Source organism: Scomber scombrus, chromosome 16 (assembly GCF_963691925.1).
Source record: "Scomber scombrus chromosome 16, fScoSco1.1, whole genome shotgun sequence".
Lineage (NCBI taxonomy): Eukaryota > Metazoa > Chordata > Actinopteri > Scombriformes > Scombridae > Scomber > Scomber scombrus.
In genome coordinates this window covers 20,852,479-20,873,344 of record NC_084985.1, presented here as the reverse complement: position 1 = coordinate 20,873,344, position 20,866 = coordinate 20,852,479, and the positions used below count along the sequence as shown (strand labels likewise).

General features: G+C 42.5%; 1 protein-coding gene and 1 pseudogene across 1 annotated transcript in view; both read left to right on the top strand.

Annotated features, from left to right (window-relative positions):
• fhod3a (formin homology 2 domain containing 3a) overlaps positions 1–18,178 on the top strand; it is a 53,503-nt gene extending 35,325 nt beyond the window's left edge. Inside the window, exons 7-30 of the mRNA XM_062436287.1 lie at positions 359–470; positions 643–737; positions 859–1,002; positions 1,168–1,403; positions 1,580–1,606; positions 2,658–2,792; positions 3,101–3,523; positions 4,614–4,664; positions 5,360–5,494; positions 5,746–5,796; positions 7,913–8,130; positions 9,388–9,711; positions 10,515–11,218; positions 11,546–11,686; positions 13,794–13,952; positions 14,050–14,232; positions 15,172–15,291; positions 15,591–15,752; positions 16,231–16,421; positions 16,518–16,722; positions 16,882–16,905; positions 17,137–17,344; positions 17,433–17,597; positions 18,038–18,178. Of these exons, the coding sequence (XP_062292271.1) occupies positions 359–470; positions 643–737; positions 859–1,002; positions 1,168–1,403; positions 1,580–1,606; positions 2,658–2,792; positions 3,101–3,523; positions 4,614–4,664; positions 5,360–5,494; positions 5,746–5,796; positions 7,913–8,130; positions 9,388–9,711; positions 10,515–11,218; positions 11,546–11,686; positions 13,794–13,952; positions 14,050–14,232; positions 15,172–15,291; positions 15,591–15,752; positions 16,231–16,421; positions 16,518–16,722; positions 16,882–16,905; positions 17,137–17,344; positions 17,433–17,597; positions 18,038–18,120 (4,296 nt within the window). The 3' untranslated portion in view covers positions 18,121–18,178. The remainder of the gene's footprint in view (positions 1–358; positions 471–642; positions 738–858; positions 1,003–1,167; positions 1,404–1,579; positions 1,607–2,657; positions 2,793–3,100; positions 3,524–4,613; positions 4,665–5,359; positions 5,495–5,745; positions 5,797–7,912; positions 8,131–9,387; positions 9,712–10,514; positions 11,219–11,545; positions 11,687–13,793; positions 13,953–14,049; positions 14,233–15,171; positions 15,292–15,590; positions 15,753–16,230; positions 16,422–16,517; positions 16,723–16,881; positions 16,906–17,136; positions 17,345–17,432; positions 17,598–18,037) is intronic.
• A 1,570-nt stretch (positions 18,179–19,748) lies between these two features.
• On the top strand, positions 19,749–20,619 carry LOC133995942 (glutathione S-transferase A-like; annotated as a pseudogene).
• The last annotated feature ends 247 nt before the right edge of the window (positions 20,620–20,866 follow it).

Genomic DNA, 20,866 nt, shown 5'->3' with positions numbered 1-20,866 from the left:
CACAAACACAAACTGCAAACAGGTTGGTACACAAAAACATCTGCTATTGATTGTGTTCTGTGTTCTGACCTGAGGGTTGTGTCTATTGTTTGTTTTGTGGTACTTTTAAAGGCACAGTACACCTCTACTTTGTATAGTGTTGATTCCAGCACATAAAACCAAACATTGCATCATCTCTTTTCTATATAGATTTGATTTGATAGGGACATATAATACCAGATATTTAACACATACATACCCCATACCCACCCGTCACTGATAGGGAATTACATCAATTATTGATCCATTTAAATAACACGGTCTAACAACAAACACAGTTTAATTTAAACTTGTATGATAAAAATATTTCTCCCCTTAGTTCCGTCTGGTGGTAAAAACAGCTCTGAAGCTGTTGCTTGTGTTTGTGGAATACTCTGAGTCCAACGCTCCCCTGCTCATACGAGCCATCGCCTCTGTGGACACCAAGTTAGGTAAAAAAGACTCTACACACCATCACCTGCTGAGGAACTTGTTATCAGTCTTTATTCTGTTTGTCTACACAAGTTAATGGTTTGGTTTGTAGCCATAGGTGGGAGGGTGGTTGGGTGGACGATGAAAAACCAAGTCATGTATTTTTATCTGTGAATTTGCACTGATTTCCAGGCTGCAAACCATGGTCCAATGCTATGGAGATCTTGCATGAGAAGGATGGTGTAGACACAGAGCTGCTGGTCTATGCCATGACCCTCATCAATAAGGTGAATTTGAATTAAATATGGTGTCTTTCCTGATTTATTGATTTCATTTTAGAACTGTTTTTTATTATTTGACACCTGAATAATCCCCTTTCTTTCTCTTGTCTCCTTTCCTTTTTGGCAGACACTGGGAGCACTGCCTGACCAGGACTCATTCTATGACATGGTGGATGGTCTGGAGGAACAGGGCATGGAAACAGTGTCCCAAAGACACCTGGGGCGGAAGGGCACTGATCTAGACTTGGTTGAGCAGCTCAACATTTATGAGGCAAATATATTCAATCATAAGATTACAAGGAAAATGTTACACGCTGATATTGGCTTTTTTATTAAAGAGTATTAGCTGCTACTTATATCAAGTATAGTATTTTTTCTGTGGGATGCACTGGTCAACACTCCTACCTCACACCCAATCTATATTTTTTTTTTTTAGATGACCCTACGGCATGAAGATGGCGATGATGACAGCCAGCCTCCACCAATGGGACGCCGGGACCGCCGACGGGCCAGCCTAGGGGGCGGGGATAAGAAGCGCGGTCTGGAAAGGAGACGGAGCCGCAGGGCCTCTCTTGGGCGATCCGGTCACGCCTCCCCCTGCAGCCCTGCCTCTCCGCAGAGAGCAGGCTTCCAACCTTTCAGCAGCCATAGGTCTGAGGACATGAGCGAGAGGTGAGCAGGAGGGCAGGATGGAGAAGTCATTTAATGAAGTGTCATAACAGAGAGTGAAGGTGTTCAGCATCACTTCTTACAGGATATTTCTGATGCAAATGTATTTAAATAACTGAACGAGAGAAAGAGAGAGAGAGAGAGTTCTGACTGTCTTTTACCAACACTTTCTGCTCCAGAGCACTATCAGGTTTCCTTCCATCCATGTAAGTTCAAAGGTCACTCAGAGAAAGGTCAGCTGTTGACTTCTGTGGCCTTCTGCCTATCTATTACTACCGCTAACCTAACAGCTAATTGTTTGTCTCACTTGACATACAGCACTCGGTGTGGACTCTTAAACACTAGTACAGACTTAAACAATGTTCAAAAAACCCCATTCTTATCATCTGCAAAACCCTGCAAAGTTTGCTGATAAGTTTGCTTGTGATTCTAATACAAGCATACACATTATTAAACCAGCACGGGCTTTTTAGTGCCGTGTGTTCATGCACTAAAGGGAAATTTGGAGGAGGCTGTTGCTGTTTGCATCAGGTAAATCTTTCCCCTCCTTGTCTTCTCCTCTATCTTTTATCTCTTTTACTCTTCTTCCTTTCCCAGTGAATGTGGCCGATTCTGTCCCTTTGCATATACTTTAGCACACCTGCGTATCTCTGGAAAAAAAGTGTGGATAATTGAGTTAGAATCTGTATGCATATGAAGTGATGGGTGAACAAACACACTTTTATTGGCCATCCCATTCGTCACACACACACACACACACACACACACACACACACACACACACACACACACACACGCACACACACAGCTCTTGTCTTGTGGTACAACTCCTGGCAGTACGCGCTGACTCATCTGGTTTCACTGGACAAAACAGCTCGGTGACACTGCTCTCAAGTCAGTTGTCCATCCCTGACATATTCTCCTCTTCATTTCTGTGTTCTCTACTGTCTGAATCCTTTTGTTTTCCTCTTAATTAATTAACTAACCCTTACCCTCTATCTGATAGATGTCCTTGTTTGTTGTCTGCTGGTAGTGCAGCTGTGCTCATTATTTCCACACGCACATCAGTCTCATCTAACCCTCCATCTCTCCCCTTCCTCTGTTCCATTCCTTCAAAAGATAGTGATTTCTATTTGCATGATATCCTCATGTATTGCCTCATCTCTCCCTCAATCCTTCCCTCAATTGTCCGTCCGTCTGTCCATCCACCCATCCACCCATCCAATCCGCCCCTCCTCACCCCCTCTGCCTCCAAAGAGAGGAGGAATGTGAGGATGGGGTAGAGAAGGAGGAGGAGGAGGAGGAGGAGGAGGAAGCAGAGACTCCAGTGACTGAGTCTGATTCGGATGAGCAGGAGGGGGCTTTTACAGTGTCTAGTCAGACCACCCCCAGGTATTTTAGGACATGGTGGTAATGTAAAAATGAAATTATGCTATGTATCGTATTCATCTAGAGGAGTGCATATGAAGCACACAAAACTATTAAAAATTCTTTTTCACAGTTTTTCATTGTATATGTGTTTGGTTTGATGTCCTTGGTGGCCTAAGTGCATATGTGTTAGATATTAGAAACTGTGCTTTACTTTTTACTGTACCCCTTGAACCTGTTAAACTGGCACAGATAGATACAGTTGTACAATCATTTGGTTAGTTTCATGTGTTTATTCCCCTTCTTCATCCACTCCTCTGTTCCTCCTGTAGCACGGCCAGACCTCCTCCATCCATAGTTCACCGAACGACAATCCAGTCCATCGCCATCACTTCCAGAAAGGAGAGTAAGAAAGAGGGGGAGCAGCGGAATCGGACTGAACAACCTCCTGTACTCACCATCCAATGTCCCTCCATTCCCTCCTCCTCCTCTCTTCCTCTCTCCTCCCCTCTCAGCCCCCCAGCTGAGCCCTCCCTTTTGGTCAGCCTGCTGTCCAGGAAGAAATCTATGATCACTGTGCCAGCAACCAAGGAAGTCAGCCCGCCATTGCGTGGCAGCTCCCGTCCCTCCAACGACCGCCTGCCCTACCTGCCCCACTCGCCCTTCCACCTCTTCTCCTACGACCTGGATGAGGAGCCGTCTCCCCCGGCTCCGGCCAAACCCAGCGAGCAGTCACCCAAATTGACGCCACCAAGGTCAGAGGGACAGCAGAGCGCAATCTCCCATGACTTTAAGAAGCAAAGAAAGCTTTTCCTTTCAACTCTTTGAAGATGCACTTTTCCTTTTTACGATTTCCACTCCCGTTTCTGGCTTTTATCCCGGCACCAAGCTTGAATCTCCACTTTGGTTATTCATCACCTCTGCCTTTTCACCAGCTCTTTTCACTTCTTTGACTGCACCGCTTCTCACTTTGAGTCTGTCAACGTTCTTATTATCACCTGCCGCTCCTTCACACCACTTTTACTTAGTTACTCCACTGCATTGATAGTCTCCCTCACTTTTTTGACACTTTTGCTCTGCTTCCCAGTCGCTACTTCGCCTTTCTTTTCAAGGAATACAGTATGCAAGTAATGACTTTTCACAGAAGCCTTTTTCCAACTCTTCACCTCCATAGCTGTATAGTCACTCCTCGCTTCTTAGTATGATCATTTTAATAGCATTTAGCATTTTCTCAGCCTTACTTTCTCCATTCACTGTCCACTTCAACTGACTGTATTTCTAAATGACCTGCACCTCACCTACACAGTGTGTAGCTTGCTATGATAATCCCTTATTCAAAAGGCTACTATTTACAGCCATGTTTGCTAATAATTGTGAATATTCTAGTAGAAATGAGAGCTCCATGTTTTCACCTATAACCAACAGGAATCTACTACTACTACAGTAATATTTTTAAAATGCTCACAAATGCTGTGGTTTTGCTTTGATGACACCATTGCAAAACACTAATATTACTTAAAAAAAGAGAGGTGATGCCTGCTAACACTCACTCGTTGACTTGTCAAGGAAAATACATTTTAGCCGAGGGTCTTTTCAGATTCACAGCAGGTTGTAACTGAGTACAGACGGCTTGCTTGGAATTTTCCAGAAAGGGAATAAACACCACAGCGGTTACTAATTAGGGTCACTCTAGTGTTGCACCAACAGCGTTTGTGTTATGTAACAAGGTGTCAAATACGTTTCTTGCCACCAGTTTCTCCGCTTAGTCAATATGGTGTCGTATAACTGGGTGACTGCAGTAGTTAACTCTCTGTCACCCGTTTCTTTACTCCCTTTCTCACTTAGGAATGGAGGTCACGTGTCTCTCAGCAGCCCCTCTACGCCAACCAGCTCCAGGTCAGAGATTGCTTCACCTTAATCATGTCGGCACACGTGCATGAAAACATTCCTAAAATATCCTGTATGTTAAACATGTTCACATAAAAGTACATATTCATGTGTGTTTGCATGAGCAAACATACACACACTCACACGTGTAACAAGCATGGACTGTGTGCAGCCCCGTGCTGCATTCATGGTGATGACATACTGAAGTGAATGTGATTTCACCTCTCAGGTTCCCTTGTTAATGAGCTGCTCAGATTTCCTCCATAGAAAACACAGCCATTAAAATACAGTTTATGGCATGTTACGTACTTACCTATACATACTGAAAAAACAGTGATGGATTCATTATGTAACAGACAAGACATAATGTTAAACTTTGTCATCAAGCAAGATAATCAATGTGATAGGGCTAAAACTAATGTTTTTATTATAAAATAATATGCAATTTGTTTTTATAATGTATTATGTCTGAAAAAAAAGTGGAAAAAGCCAAGTTGACATATCAAGTTTTAAAACTCACTTAAACAATCAATCAAATAATTATCAAATCTGCTGACAATTTTCTGTCGATCAACTAATTATTTGATCCACCAATCGTTTAAACTCTCTAATAAATGATAAGAAAGAGAAATATTATGTTTATTATTTTCTGGATTAAACAGATTTGGCAGTGGTGTAAATAAATGTTTCTGCCTCTCCCTCAGGCCTGCTCTGGGAGGTCTTCTGTCCTCCTCCTACAGACAACACCAGGAGTCCTTGGCAGCCGAGCGAGAGCGCCGCCGTGTGGAAAGAGAGGAGAGACTGCAGAGGATAGAGAGAGAGGAGAGGAACAAGCACAGGTGAGGCATCGTTGACTTGTTTTTTTTGTTTTTTTTAAAGAGCCATATTATGTACAAATGGGAAAACCAACATAACATGTGAAGGTACAGGTTAAACAAATACCTTAACCGCTTGGGTGTGTGTGTGTGTATATGTGTGTGATGTGCAGTCATGTTATATTCACACCAGCAGGTCTACAGAACAACATACTGACTGTACTTTCATGAAGGCTATGATTATTATGTTTTAAAACTCTCTGTTTCCCTCACAGCCGCAACTATGTGGATAAAATGGAAGAGGCCAGGCTTGCGCGGGATGAGAGGTAAGTGTGTGCACTAAATCAGCACACACACGCAGAACAGCTGAACCCGGGGGGAATATGTTTCAGACTGTGGTTTGGGAAGCTCGGTAATAGTGTAATTGTTTTCAGGTTAAAAAGGTGCCCTTTGCTGCCAGAGGCCGAGGGGATACTGAACCGATTTTCTTTGCTCCGTCTGCCTGTTTCTCCTCTTTTAAGGTGCTGTGTTTTAACTGCCAAGGGCTTGATTGTTTTAGCTGCGTGCTGCGAGGAAATCAGATTCCAGGATTCGACAGGCCTTTCACACCGAAAGCTCGTGCACGTACACAGACACGCTCATCACTCAAGTACATGCACATCTGAACACGAACATAAGAAGAATTTTCATGAGCCTAATAAATCTATGTTTGTGTGCAGATGGGAATCTTGGGATGAGAGAGAGGTTATGTGAGGTCAGGATCAGATTTAGGACTGATCATAGTCAACATTGGATATATATATTAGTGGGGAATGATGACAACTTTATGAAACCTAAATCCACCATGCCGAATTTGAACATATGAGCAGGTAAAACGTCATCCTTTCCTCTTCTCATTTCCTTCCTCCCCTTCTCCTTCTCTTCTCCTCTCCTCCATCCTTTGCTTCTTTCTCCTGTTGACAGTCCAATGCGCCACGCCAAGTGCTTTCACTTCTTCCTTCAGTCCTCATTTAAATCAATGTTGAAACGGAGAGAGAGAATGGGAGGGAGACGGGAAGAGAGAAAGACAAACTATGAACAGTTTGATTCAACAACAGACAAACAAAACAAGCACGTGGCAGACAGAAAGCCAGATGGAGGAGATGAACTGCTGAGTGAGCGTGTGGGAGCTTGGATCCACAGGAGAGGTTGATGTATTTATGGTATAATAGGGCGTCACGGTTATCAGAAAAACATGTGTTTTTAGGCTCCTACAGAGACTTCAGAGTGCCTGAGGCGAATGAATTTTACTAACTAAATAAATCATGACAATTCTCATTTGTGGTGTCGATCATATCAAATGTGCTGTGATCAGATTTTAGTACAATCTCAGTTCAGTATTTGGGTACAGCTTCATGAACACAAAAACACAGCACAGTAAAACAGCTTACCAAAGAGTTATTTATAGACATAAACAGTGCTTACAGTAGTAGACTAGTATGTTAGAGTGTTTTGCTATTACTCAACACTTTATTTCCATGTATTTAAAGACATACAGTGTATTTAGGAGGTTTTGGTCCAGGTTCAAGCATACAATACACAGTTGCCTCACTCACTCAATTTCAGGCTTAATCAAATACAAACACACACACACACACACATATATATTAGTATCCAGTTTCTTCAGACCTCTGAAGTGGCCTGATGCTAATGAAGTCTGAACAGAAGCACCACACATTGAAAGCACGGTGGGAAAGAGGAGGGGTTAGAGAAAGAAAGAGAAGAGGGAGAGCTGTTTCGGTGGCCTTAATCTCTGTTCTGGCAGGCAGGTTGAATGGTAAAGTTTGGTAGGGGAGGAGAATAAGAAGAAGAGGGAGGAAGAGAGAAGAGAAAGGACAAGGCAGGAGAGCCGATCGAGGCACATCTTGAACAGGTTTGCTCTGATTCACTTCTGATGTTTTGGCCTTTCAGCAGCCAAGCTAACATTAACTTCTCCCAATCTCTCTCCCGTTCTTCTTCTTCTTATTCCCCCCGTCGCTCTCCTTTCCTTGCCACCCTCCTCCCCAAAACGCTGTCTCTTCTTCTCTAAACTTCCTCTGTTTGCATATTTGGACTGCTGGTGATAGCTTGGTGTTTGTCTAGACAGAACAGAAGAGGAGAGCAGGATGTTGACCCTCTCGACTTGCAGGAAATGAGTGATGAATGCACCGAATATGCTTTTCAGACAATTAATTAACTTGCGTAGAAGAGTGAGATGGGCGAGCAGTTTGGAGGAGAGAATGAGGAAAGTCTTTAAAGGTAAACAAAGTCGGATGGGATTTCGTGAGGAATTCCGATGAAATGGCAAAGAGTGGTAGCCAGTGGTTTAGTTTAGCAATTTGGCAAGTAGCAACACTCAGAGCATCACTGCTGAGAAAGGGGTGTCTGATTCTGATCCTCCTTCTCTCTCTCTCTCCCTCTCAGGTATAAGACAGTGGAACGTCTGGCGGCAGAGGAGTGCGAGAGGAATCGCGTCCGGGTGTCGAGGACTCGCCCCGACCTCGACCTGACCTTTGAACCCTCGGAGGCCTGGCCCTCATCGTCGCGCAGCAGCACCCCATCCTCGTTTGCTTCCCAGGAGGAAGCAGAGGCTGACCTCGAAGCCGAGACCCCCGCCACTCCTTATACGCCCTCTGAGACCGGTAGGAGAATTTAGAGTACTGTTTGATGGAGTAGCTGTCATAAAGCAACCAATGACGTACATTTTTGACTAATAACACGGTGTCTCTGAGGGGATGTGGGTAATTTACAAGTCCAAAATGCTTTAGATCATGAAATGTAAAGTTCACACTTTCTCCACCAAACATAGTCTGCTAAATTTTACTAACATCTTTCCTGTTTGTTTAGATGATTTAATATCAAATAACTCAAAAACTTATTAGGTTTTTTATAATAAGATACAATAGTGTTCATCATTACTAGGGCTGCTACTACTGCTGCTGTTTCTCCTGCTAGTAATGTTGACACAACCTCCATTACCATAAAATAAGACTATGTTGTATTACAGTGTGGAGCAATTTCACAAATCAAGGTGGAAGAACCATTTCATTTAATATAATAACAAATGATTTTAAAGTTGATTCTGTTTTGTTTTTCTAAAGCTCAGAACACTTGTATCGCTTTTACTTTTGGGAGTTATAATTAAAACCAGAAGGTTGCCAGTTCAATTTCCAACAGAGCGCCCCAAAGCAATCATTCTTAACCTTAAATTGTTTCAGTTTGCAGCCTGCCATTTAAATTAGCATGCAGGCGTGAGCAAAAAGGAGGGGAGAGACAGACTGTGCAAAATAGCGAGGGAGAGGAGGGGGGACAACGTCAGCGGGGGCTAAAAAGAAAAAGAAAAAACAAAAAAAACAGAAAGAGGGGATATGGGTGAAAGGGTCAGAAAGGGTTTTTGAAAGACCTTTTTGAAAGTGCGATGCCAAAACATCTTGTGTAAGAAAACAGCTTTATTTTGGAGTGAATATGTCGCCGTGAGCTGAGTTACTGTAGCTGAGTGTATGAGGCCTCACATCACCGTGTTATTCTAACCCCGCCTGCATCACTGCACTGACTGTGCTGTGAGTTACACGCGTGTGTACCGCGTACGTGAGTGTGTTTTAACGTAAACAGGAACTTAATTCTTCATTTCCTGTTCGCATCCTGGTCCTGTGACAACCTGGCTTTGTGTACACGCCATATTGTTTACATTAGTGTTTTTGTTTTTCTTGTAAGTGTATGTGACTAAACAGACGCTCCTTTAAAATACAGCCATGTCACGTGTTTCAAACTGTATTTTACTTCAGAGAAGTGTGTGTGAGAAGTGTGATGAGTACCAAATCTAAAGATGAGAGATAGACATCGCATATCAGCATCTTAGAAAAAAATAAAGTAATTTTTTTTGACTTTTTTTGTGGCAGGAGAGGCTGATGACTCCAGCGCCAGTGTAGAAATCGAGGAAAAAGAGCCAGAGGCCGCTGCTGAAGAGGAGGAGGAAGAACAGAAAGAGGAGGTAGAAGAGGAGGAAGTGCAGAAGGGAACACCAGAAGAAAAGGAAGAGGAAAGTGAGGAGCCTGAGCAGGAACCGGAGAAGGAGAGAGAGGACGCGGAAGAGGACAGTGGCATCCTGAGCGACAAGGAACGACAGAATGAAGAGGTGAATGAGAAGGACAACTGCTCGGCCTCCAGCATCTCCTCCGCCAGCAGCACTCTGGAGAGGGAGGAGAGAGGCAGCAATGAGAATGGTGAGTATTTGTGGCTATTAGTGATACTTTATACCTTAGCATTATTCAAAACGTTCACCACTTCACATCAATGTACATGTTTAAAGGTAACCTGTGGATTCCTTTACCACAAGTCAATATTGCTATTGAGCAGTATTCTAAACAGTGGGTCTCCATTTCATTTGTATTGCATGTGTGTGCATGAGGACACACAAGCACACTGCAACACAAGAGACCATTCTGCTGCCAGCAGAGCAGACGTAAACCACAAAGCAGGTTTCAGAATATTTAAAAAAAAAATCAGCATTGTAAATGATTTATGAGCAGGGAAATGCACTTGACATGTTCATGCTTTGGTGAGCAACAGTGAAAGTAAACGTAACTTTACTGTGACCAACTGCAGGTCTATTGTAGTCTCAAAACAACAAGCAAATGGGTTTTAATCATGTTTCAAATGTTTTTAAAGCAATGTTTTCCAATGCTGCAGCCTTAAGTTGGTGGTATGATGTCACTATTAAGTAATACTATTTCAGATGAGAATCTTACACAGTGGATTGAATATGTTGAACTTTGTAATGAATGACGAACATTGGACCAAAAACATGATATGCCAAAAGTCTATCATATAAATCTGGAATCAAGACCACAAAAGAAAATGTCAAGAAGAAAATACATTAGTAACAATCAATATGTTGATAAATTGTTTTTGTAATTCATTCCATCTTGATGTTACTGTAAGGTTACTGGTACTAAAGTCTGCTCAACAATGGCAATTATACATGGTATGCACTCTTTTTAATATCCTCTCCATCAACCCCTCTCAGGCTTTAAAGAGGCAGAGGTGAACGAGCAGTGCAGCAAACTCCTCAACAGCAAACTCTTCATGCTGGACATGCTGTACTCCCAGAACAAGAAGCCCAGTGACGAGGAAGAGGAAGAGGAGGACGCGGAGAAGGAGAAAGAGATAGAGAAAGGAGAGGGAGAAGATAAAGAGACAAATGAGGATGCTGAAGGGCAAATTGGCGATGACGAGGAGGAGGACAATAGAGGTAACAACTCAGATCAACGCAAGAGCATCCGCCCAATCGCTGAGCGCTTTGGAAATTTGATAAAGGACTTGAATTCGCCCCAGGCTCACCTGGAGGCCCAAGCCATTGAGCCCCCTCCTCCTCCACCCAAAAAGGAATCAGACACGATCTGGGACCAGCTCCTGGCCAGCCCTAAAGAGCTGCGCATCGGGGACATCAACTTCACTGACCTGACGGAGGACGATGACAAAGACATTCTGGATGCCGTCATGATGGGCGGATGCAGCGATCTCCCGCCCCCTCCGCCTCCCCCGCCCTTCATCCTTCACTTTCCTCCACCACCACCCATGCTAGGCAGCTGCCCCCCACCTCCTCCCTTGATAGGGATTATGAGGCCTCCTCCTCCCCCTTCCTTTAACTCTTCAATTCCAGTGCCTCCACCTCCAGAACCGCCTCTCTTCAACAAGAAGAAGAAGACCATCAGGCTCTTCTGGAGTGAGGTGAGTCGAGATGGACACATTAACGTAAACCAGGTAGACATCAGGCTATAATTTATCCACAAGATGATAACTAGAGGTGGGTTTAATGACTAGTTTTTGCAGGAGATCCTGTAGAACAAGATGAAGACTTCTTGAAAGACAGCACATTTTAATGAGCCAGTTATGAAGGAGTCATCAAAGACAAAATTACTCACCAGACATGTTCCCATTGCTGCTATTACTCATTGTTTTTTCTGTGGAGTATCTCTCATTTACCTCTTTTATTGCCTGAAAGTCCAACACATGTCTCTACCTAATCCAATCCTTTCTTCTTCTGTTTGTGATCAGGTGCGTCCGACAGACTCTCAGTACAGGGACTACAAGAGGAGCGGAGACTCATTCTGGTCCAAACTGGATTCAGTAAAATTAGACACAGGCAAATTGGAACACCTGTTTGAGTCGAAGTCAAAGGAAATGCCAGTTACGAAGGTAAACAACCAGTGTCTGAACTGGGAGACAGAGGTTTATGATCAAATCAGGAATTTATGTCCTGACTAATCCAACTATTAATCACAACGTCCTATGAGGGAGGTCAGTTCATTTACTTATTCATCCATCTCATGTCAGACATGATGGACTCATTAGTAACTGGGTTTTTACCCAAGATAGAGGAATGTGGTGGAGCTTTTAAAAATGAAGCTTTTTAGTCCTTAGACATTAGACGCTTTTCATTTATATGTGAGTCTGCGATGCCCAAAGATGGTGCTACCATACTAGATTAAAAACTTGATACTATTGTTACTCACTGGGGGAGAGACAACCATTTTTTGTGGTCACGTTGTACCATGTGAGATTGGTTGCCAGTCAAACAGGTTTGGTGTCAATTATCTCCAGTACTTTTAAGGTTTTAAGGGTTAATCAGGGTCATGTGTGCTCTGATCCAGATCAAACTGAGTTTTGAATCCTTTGTAATGCTCACAAAGCCTCTAAATAAGAAAAGTATGGTCTGGTAAGATGGGGACCTAAAACGAGGCCTCTCACACTTTGAACTCCTGAGCCCCAGCTTCTGTTAGAGTCGAAACAAGTTAGAAACGCACCTCAACTGGACTGCTGGTCTCCACAAAATGTAACAAAATGATGGTGGTCTACAGCTTCAGTATCTGGATCAAAACAGCTCAAGCTAAGTTGTTAGTCAAAGAGAAAATCCAAGATTTGGAGGACCACCAGGATATCAAAGAATTCAGAAGTCAGGGCAGACTCTGCTGATATTGGAGCTATAGCCTTCTTACCTTTGGTTAGTTTTTAAGCACTGGTGCTTAATAGATGGAAAACAATTTAGAACTTACAATATAGTGTGTCATAAATTGTCTCATCAGAATGTTAAAGCAGCTAGAATCAAAGTCAGTGACCACCTGGTTAACACAGTGGAGGCTTTAGCAACCAAAGGGACAGATAATTCCCCCAGTGAACTGAAAAGAGTAAATATTGGATTAATATTCATCAAGTGACCAGAAACACAACTCTAATCAAATGCTAATGTTGTTATCTATGTGCTGGATGTGTAAATAGGCAACTCTTTGCTACCAAGTTCTCCAGATCAGCTTAAAAGCTGGTAATGTTCATGTTGTGTTCACAGCTTTTGCTCCACTGTCCCTAAGTGGTCAGAAAATCTGTTCCTACAGATTTAAGTATGTGCTTTAGATATAAGAGATTAGAGATTCCAATGTCCTAACCAATTTTACACCAGCTTTGGGCTCATTTCAGAGGTTTTTTGATAACATCTAAATTTCTCAGTTGGTCTTTGTGAGCTTTTTAAAATTTGCTCCTTTTGCTGGTTTGACTTGTGTCTGACTGACATTAACAGAAACATAATTCCTGTGTAACACATGAGTTATCAGTCAGTGCATCAGTGATTGAAAAAGACTTTACTTTATTCTACAAATAAAATCCCATCATCAACAAATATAGTTATGTATTTCTATAAAACATTTCAATAAAGACAATAAAGGGAAGTCAGCCAAAAAGTTAGTAAAAAGTGAAGTTAGTCTGAAGTATCATCACAGCATAATCTGTAGCATGGGTTGTCTACCAGTCTTCATATGGTGAGTATATAATTTCCTAGTGGCATAAATCAGGTCTTAGCACCTACTCTGTTACTCTTTTATATGGTGACATATTACGACTTCTGCACACTAATGGCTTTTAATAGCCTCAAGTGCTGGTGAGGTCATCTGTACACGTGCAGTACCAGTGCAGTATATCTGCACTTGGGTTATGCAAGCACTCATAGAAACACACACACACACACACACACACGCACACACACACACACACACACACACACACACACACACACACACACACACACACACACACACACACACACACACACACACACACACACACAGTATAGACCTAACGTGATGGTTTTTTTCTGCTTCTACTAAACGTATAGTTCCCACAGCTGCAGTCAATGTAACTTGAGTGATGATCCCTTAATCCTTACAAGCCCATAAAGCAGACCACACCGAGAAAACAGACACGAAGGGAGAGAGAGACCCCGCAGTGACCCTCTCTGTGTTTTTATGTGTCCTAGAAAACAGCAGCGGATGGAAAACGCCAGGAGATCATCGTGCTGGATTCCAAGAGGAGTAACGCCATCAACATCGGCTTGACGGTTCTGCCGCCACCTCGCACTATCAAGACAGCCATCCTTAACTTTGACGAATATGCGCTGAACAAGGAGGGCATAGAGGTGAGAGATACAGGCGATGGTGAAAAGGAAGAGGTGGATGTTTATGACTGAAACACTTCAACATCTTTCTTCCCGTATATGACATCTTCCCCCTCAGAAAATCCTGACGATGATCCCCACAGAGGAGGAGAAGCAGAAGATTCAGGAGGCCCAGCTGGCTAACCCCGATGTCCCACTGGGCTCAGCAGAGCAGTTCCTCCTCACTCTGTCCTCCATCAGCGAGCTCTCTGCCAGACTCCAGCTCTGGGCTTTTAAGATGGACTATGAGGCCACCGAGAAGGTCTGTTCAAACATGGGAAAGCACTTCTAATGATTTAAATCGTTGACCTTTCCTAAAACAAAAAGCATTCAGGAAAAATAGTTGATAGTTTTCGAGGAATTTGGAGAAGGGAAAGCCAAACCAAAGCCATTATTAAACGCACATTTAAAATCATACTAAGCAAGTGAAAGCGGCCTTTATTAAAGCAGAAACAGACATGTGCATACAAAGCCAAATGAACTCTGCACCGTAAAGGTTTGACGAAATGTGCACAGCATGTGTGCATCTGTCTGCATGCGTGTACGCGCATTTGTGTGTGTGTTGCACCCGCGTCAGTAAGTATCAACATCCCACATCCCTTTACAAAAGTACAAAAAACATCCGCAAAACATCAACATAGTTACATCATAACATCATAGCAAATATGCACGCTTATTAACGGTGCCTTGTCTTCTTCTGGAACACCGTGTTTTACGCGAGCAAAAAATGCATCCAGGAGGAGAAGTTCAAAGTCAAACCCAGAGAATGAAAAACATGCCGCCCCTCCGTTGCTGTCCTGTAAATTTTACAGCTTTCCGCAGGATGTAGTTGTCTTTAATCTCTCCATGAAAGGAATGATTCCTGACCGTATGTTTCACAGAGCGGCATTCCCGAATCGACTCTGTGGGATGGTTTGGTAGTGGGAGGCTTAATGGAGGGCAACATACCGTACAGGCAAACAAACACATGGCCACAGGAGAATCTGCCGCACAAAAACTAAAAGTTATGTAATCAGAACCATGTTTGATAGAAAAGGCCGACTGCGGCAACAACCCTTAAACAACCTCTCATGACCTGCAACCAGCGCAGATGACTTGCGGCTGCAGATGAGATGCACCTGTTCACCACAGACTAATGAAACACATGTCGTTAAAATTCTTAATTGACTCGACTAATGATGTGTGTGTTTTACCCTCTCAGGAAGTAGCAGAGCCGCTGCAGGATCTGAAGGAGGGTATGGAACAGCTGGAAAAGAACAAAACTCTACGCTACATCCTCTCCACACTGCTCTCCATCGGAAACTTCCTCAATGGAACCAATGTGAGTCATGACCATTACAGGTTCACATCATCGTCACACTGGGACATAATGACTCGCTTCCTTTGTTATTGCTAATAGTTATTTGTAATTGTAGTGAGTGATTTTTATTGTGTGTGAAAGTCTGTAATTTGTAGTTTAAAAATCACATACAGCATATTAGCTACTATAATTAGGCACAGTCAGATGTACCTTCTAATAATGTGTAATTATACCATAGAAATATATAAAAGGAAGCACAGTAAGTAAAGATAGATTTTCTTTCTTTTCTAATAATTGGTACACTATGACCATGTGTCCAGGCTAAGGGCTTCGAGCTGACGTACTTGGAGAAGGTTCCAGAGGTGAAGGACACGGTTCATAAGCAGTCTTTGCTGCATCACGCCTGCTCTGCCGTGGTGGAGAACTTCCCTCAGAGCACCGACCTCTACTCCGAGATCGGAGCCATCACACGCTCTGCCAAAGTAGGTGCTCAGTTCCAGTTACATTTTGGGATACTACTGGGGTAGTAACTGAAGTGGATACTAACCTGATTCACATTGTTTTTATTACCATTAGGGAAATAAACATGACATAAACATAAAAAAGCATCAGCAAATTTCTGTCACGTTTTCTTCAATCTACAAAAAAAACAGTATTTAACTAAAGTCTGCTAATATGCTAACCATACTTCCTTAGAAAACCTTATTTGATGAGTTCAGTGAACACACACTAATTCAAAGCTTCAAGTCGAAGAATTCATATTAAGTATTTATATGAAGTTATTGATAAAAGATTAAACATGATTTTTTTTTACAGTGTAGCTGACTGATATGGACATTTTTAAAACTGTGATGCAAAACAGTCAATCAGAGCACTTCCCACATTTTGTTTTGAATGCAAATTTTAGTACCTTCCGTCTACATTCACAAAGCCACTTATTTGCATCATCTCTTCCATCAGGTGGATTTCGATCAGCTGCAGGAGAACCTGTGTCAGATGGAGAGGCGTTGCAAAGCCTCATGGGATCATCTAAAGGTGATCGCCAAGCATGAGATGAAGCCCCAGCTGAAGCAGAAGATGTCTGACTTCCTCAAAGACTGCGCTGAGAGGATCATCATCCTCAAGATCGTCCACCGCAGGATCATCAACAGGTGCTGTAGCTCTCCTCGCCACCACTTTGTTCACATATTGGTTTAGTTTACAAAATGCATTTGTTGTGAAATTGTGATCTCTCCTCTTCCTCCTAGGTTCCATTCGTTCCTGTTGTTCCTCGGTCATCCGGCCTACAGTGTGAGAGACATCAGCGTCCACAGATTCAGTAAGATCCTCAGTGAGTTCGCACTGGAGTACCGAACCACCCGAGACCGCGTTCTGCAGCAGAAACAGAAACGTGCCGACCACCGCGAACGCAACAAGACCCGAGGGAAGATGATCATAGACGTCAACGCTCCTGTGAGCATCACACCGACACAATCCCAAAGACACACTCAGACTTTTCAGACTTTCATTTTCTTGTTCTTCTTTTTCCAAATCTAGCGCCATTCTTGCACTTTTTTCCCCTTCATTTTCTTTGATCTGTTCTTTGACTTTCACTCTTTCTTTCTTCTGTAGTCTGATGAGGAAGAACAGAGCGAGGTACCACCATAAGTGCCTGCCATTCTGCATGTGTGTCTTCTTTACGTGTGTGTGCATGAAGCCACTAATGACGACTTGACCACTTTACCTTCAACTTTCCTTTAAACAGACCAATCCATTAAGCATTGCATTCATTGTTGCCTGGATGCTTCAGCACTGGAATGTTTGAGTCAAAGTCCAAAGTAGAGTATAAGCACCTCTAATTCTGTTTCATTCCATCTCCTCCTTCAGGTTGGTAGACATGGCTCAAGCAGCAACAACACTGCCCCTAGTGACAGGCAGGAGAGCGAGCAGGCTCAAGGTCTGGGCCACGCAGAGGACGCTGCAGAGCATGAGAACATGAAAGCAGTGTTGAGAACCAGCCTCAGCGGCGGCGACAAGGAGAGCAGCGTAGTGCCGGGGCTCCGGACACGGACCAGATCACGGCCTGGACGGGGAGGTGAGGGTGACTGCAGGTTCCTTACAGGATCATTCAGATAAATTTTTTTTTGCTAAAGCATAAGTTTGTTGTCATCTTGTTCATTCAGGTCGCACTATGCTGGCATGCACACCACCTGTAGAGGACACTCAGATCGCTGGAGAGGATGCTGCAGATGAGATCATGGAGCGCATAGTGAGGTCGGCCACTCAGGGTCCAGGAACCAGAGCCCAGCCCAGAGAGAGGAGGAGATCAAGGGCCAACCGCAAGTCATGTAAGACCTGAATGCTCATCTAGTGTTCTCACACTTGTAAAATAAAGTATATCCAAAACGCAGTCAAAACATACACTATTTTCTCACAGAAAATGCATAAAGGAAAGGTGTGGATGGTGGTGAAACAACCTCAAAAACACCCCAGAAAATACAAAAATACACTATTACGTTTTTTTTTTTTTTATTGAGTCTGACAGTCACATTATCTCTGCCTCTGCTGCATGAGTTTTGACCCTTCTTTTAAAAATCTGTCACTCCTAAGCAAAACAAAATCTTGAATGAAATCAGACTTTTAATAATGTGGATTTTGAGTAACATAGTAAGATCAGAGCTGTCACTGATGTGTTTGGGTCGAGTGTTATTTTAAATTCACTTTTTTTAATCACATGACTAGGTGATAACTCTCTCCTCTCCTCTCCTCTCTTCTCCTCTCCTGGCAGTGAGGCGGACTCTGAGGAGCGGTCTGACCCCGGAAGAAGCGCTTGCTTTAGGTCTAACCGATTCTCCGGACGCACAAATGTAACCCCCCACCTCTGTTCTGTCCCCGTCACTGTGGAAACACAGTCACTGTCAGCCGGCTGCCTTCGCTACACTTTACAGAGTTCTGTTGCACTAGCCAGAAACCCCTTTAGGTTTTTGCTGCTAATCTTGCCTGATGTGTCTGAGTGTGAAGCTGCAGTTGTGATAGTGTTTTTTTTTTCTAATGCAATACAAATAAAAATCTTCCAGAAGAAAATGTGGAAATCAAGAAAGACAATGCATTGAGGACTGATGTATTCAACATCAAGGCAAGGAAGAGAAAACAAAAAAAAAGTAATTCAGTGATGTTGCGTCTGCACTGAATTGAAATATTTTTTTTTAATTTATCTAACCATATCTTTGAAACATTGTATTAGTGCAAAGGGATAATTTTTGCTTGTAAGTTTCTGCAGCTGTGACTCCACCATTTTTCTCGTATTTAAGCTGTGAATTTTGGTTGCCTGAAAAGGAAGTTTCATTAGTTCTCTTACCCAGTTTCAAAGAATCCCGAGAAATCAACACCAACAAAGAGTCTTACTGAAAATTATCCTTTGTGAAAATGCAAATGTTCGCTTCCACTGCTGCACGTTGCGTTTTTTGTAGGAACGTGAAAGGTTTTCAATCTGTTGTGTGCCTTTCATTTAAAAGGGACGACGCTGTACCTTTTCGCCATCTCTCCCTCTCGTTTGATTCACCTCCTGCTTCTCAGTAAACTCACAAATGTCACATGTAGTTGCACTGGTGATAGCAGTGTAAGTGTTGGATTAGCTTTTTTTTTTTTACCTTGGCAAAAATTGTTTTCAGTATTTATTTGAAAGCGCCGACAGTCATTTTGTTATTGCACCTTACTCTTCTCGACATTAATAGTCTCTCATGCTGAAATGAATGACTGGTTTTAAACGCAGGAAAAAAAGGAAGTATTTATCTCAGAGGAACTGTTTGTAAAGTGTAAAAAGACAAAAAGATAAGGACATTTTTTTTTAAAGTTTAATAAACTATTTGAAGGACGTGCAGAGAAGACTGCATATGATGTGTAAATGCCCTCGTCAGCTGCGAGACACCCTATACTGTAGTACTACAGTGTGCATGTTTAGTGCGGTTCGTGTTCTGTATTATTTTTGTAATTTCTGTAGAAACTTGTATTATAGTTTGAGAAAAAAGGGTCAAAAGAGGCTATCATGTGAATTGTAATTAAAAAAATAAAAGAAAGGAAAGATGTGGTCATAGCTGAAACATCTGGTTGATTGCTTTGAACTCTTTGGTCACTTTGTATGAACTTGAACAGGCTGTGGGACAGTCTGGATGATTGAAGTCCCAGCTCAAGTCTCCGCTCCTCTCATAGTGCAACAAACCTGGGAAAACATCACTGCATAAATGTCATGTAGTGAGTTGAACATGAAGTCATGGTTACATACACTTTCACTTGAAATGCTGTGTTAACACATTCTGCAATAAAAAACAAAAACTGAGTGAAAAAAAGTGTGTGTCATTCTTCTTCACTGTTTTCACTGCTGAGTCCTTGAATCCACGCATGAAGTCGTAGGTGTGCCACTACAGACTGACCTCTGGATTCATGAGGTTCTGCTCACTACTTGCGCTGCGTTCTTTCACCAACTCGTCTGTTCTGTGTCCATGGCCAAGTCTATGAGTCTCCTGTTGGAGGATGGATCCCTTCCCTGCCGGCAAGTTATGATCGCTCTGGAGGAAAAGAAGCTGCAGGGTTACAAACACGAGGTGCTTTGAGAAAGGAGAGCACAAATCTCAGGAAGTCTTGGAAATCAACCCAAGAGGACATGTAGGGTTAACATGCATATGTAAAATGTGCAAACATCATTAATGTCCATTATCAACTATGGTGCCCCCTGAATTAAAATATGAATTTCCTTTATTCAGTATTAAACTTTAGTATTTGCACTTTCTATTAACATTGTGTGTTTGCACTATAAAATGCATTAACCATGAGCAACTTCATGTATTTTTTAAATCATGCTTCATGTGACAAAATGCATATGTGGCACAGACTGCACTGCATAATTAGCAACCTAAAAGCCTATTTCTTCTTATGCCAATATCATTTCTTTCTGCCAGCTCCCTGCCTTCAAACATGGAGACAACATACTGAATGAGTCCAGTGCTGCATGTTTATACTTGGAGGTAAACTGTCTGAGATCCTAAGCTGGGGGGATACACTGCATGCTTCTGCTCATCAATTCGAAAACAACCCCAGTGATACGAACATTCTTGAATATACAGTATATATAATGTATATCACACATTCGACAGTCCTGCAGAGCAAGCAATGATGTTCCAACACATGATGGAGGGTCTCACCCTCACTGATAAACTCAGTAAGATGCACACAGATAAACACCAGCACAGGGTGAAAAGGAAAGAAGTAGTGCTGAACAAATTCTCACACTATATTAATAGTCATATTGTCTTAGATTCAGGCACCTACTATGACTGGTTTGTTCCTGAAGAAGAGCTCATGATGCTGCTGTGAAGAAGGTACAGGGTAGAACTGGCTGCTGAACTCAAACTGTGGTAGGGTTACCTGCAGAAGGTAGTGTATGTGCATTACACTCACACAGACATGCATAAACACTATTTTAACACATCATTTCATTGTATGTGTTTGCTCAACAGTGCAATGAATACAAAATACATATTGAAACAAAAGTGTATTTCTTTATTTGCTTTAATGATTTATTTCAAATGTGCCCCAAAATCAAAAAATTATGATGAAGTGA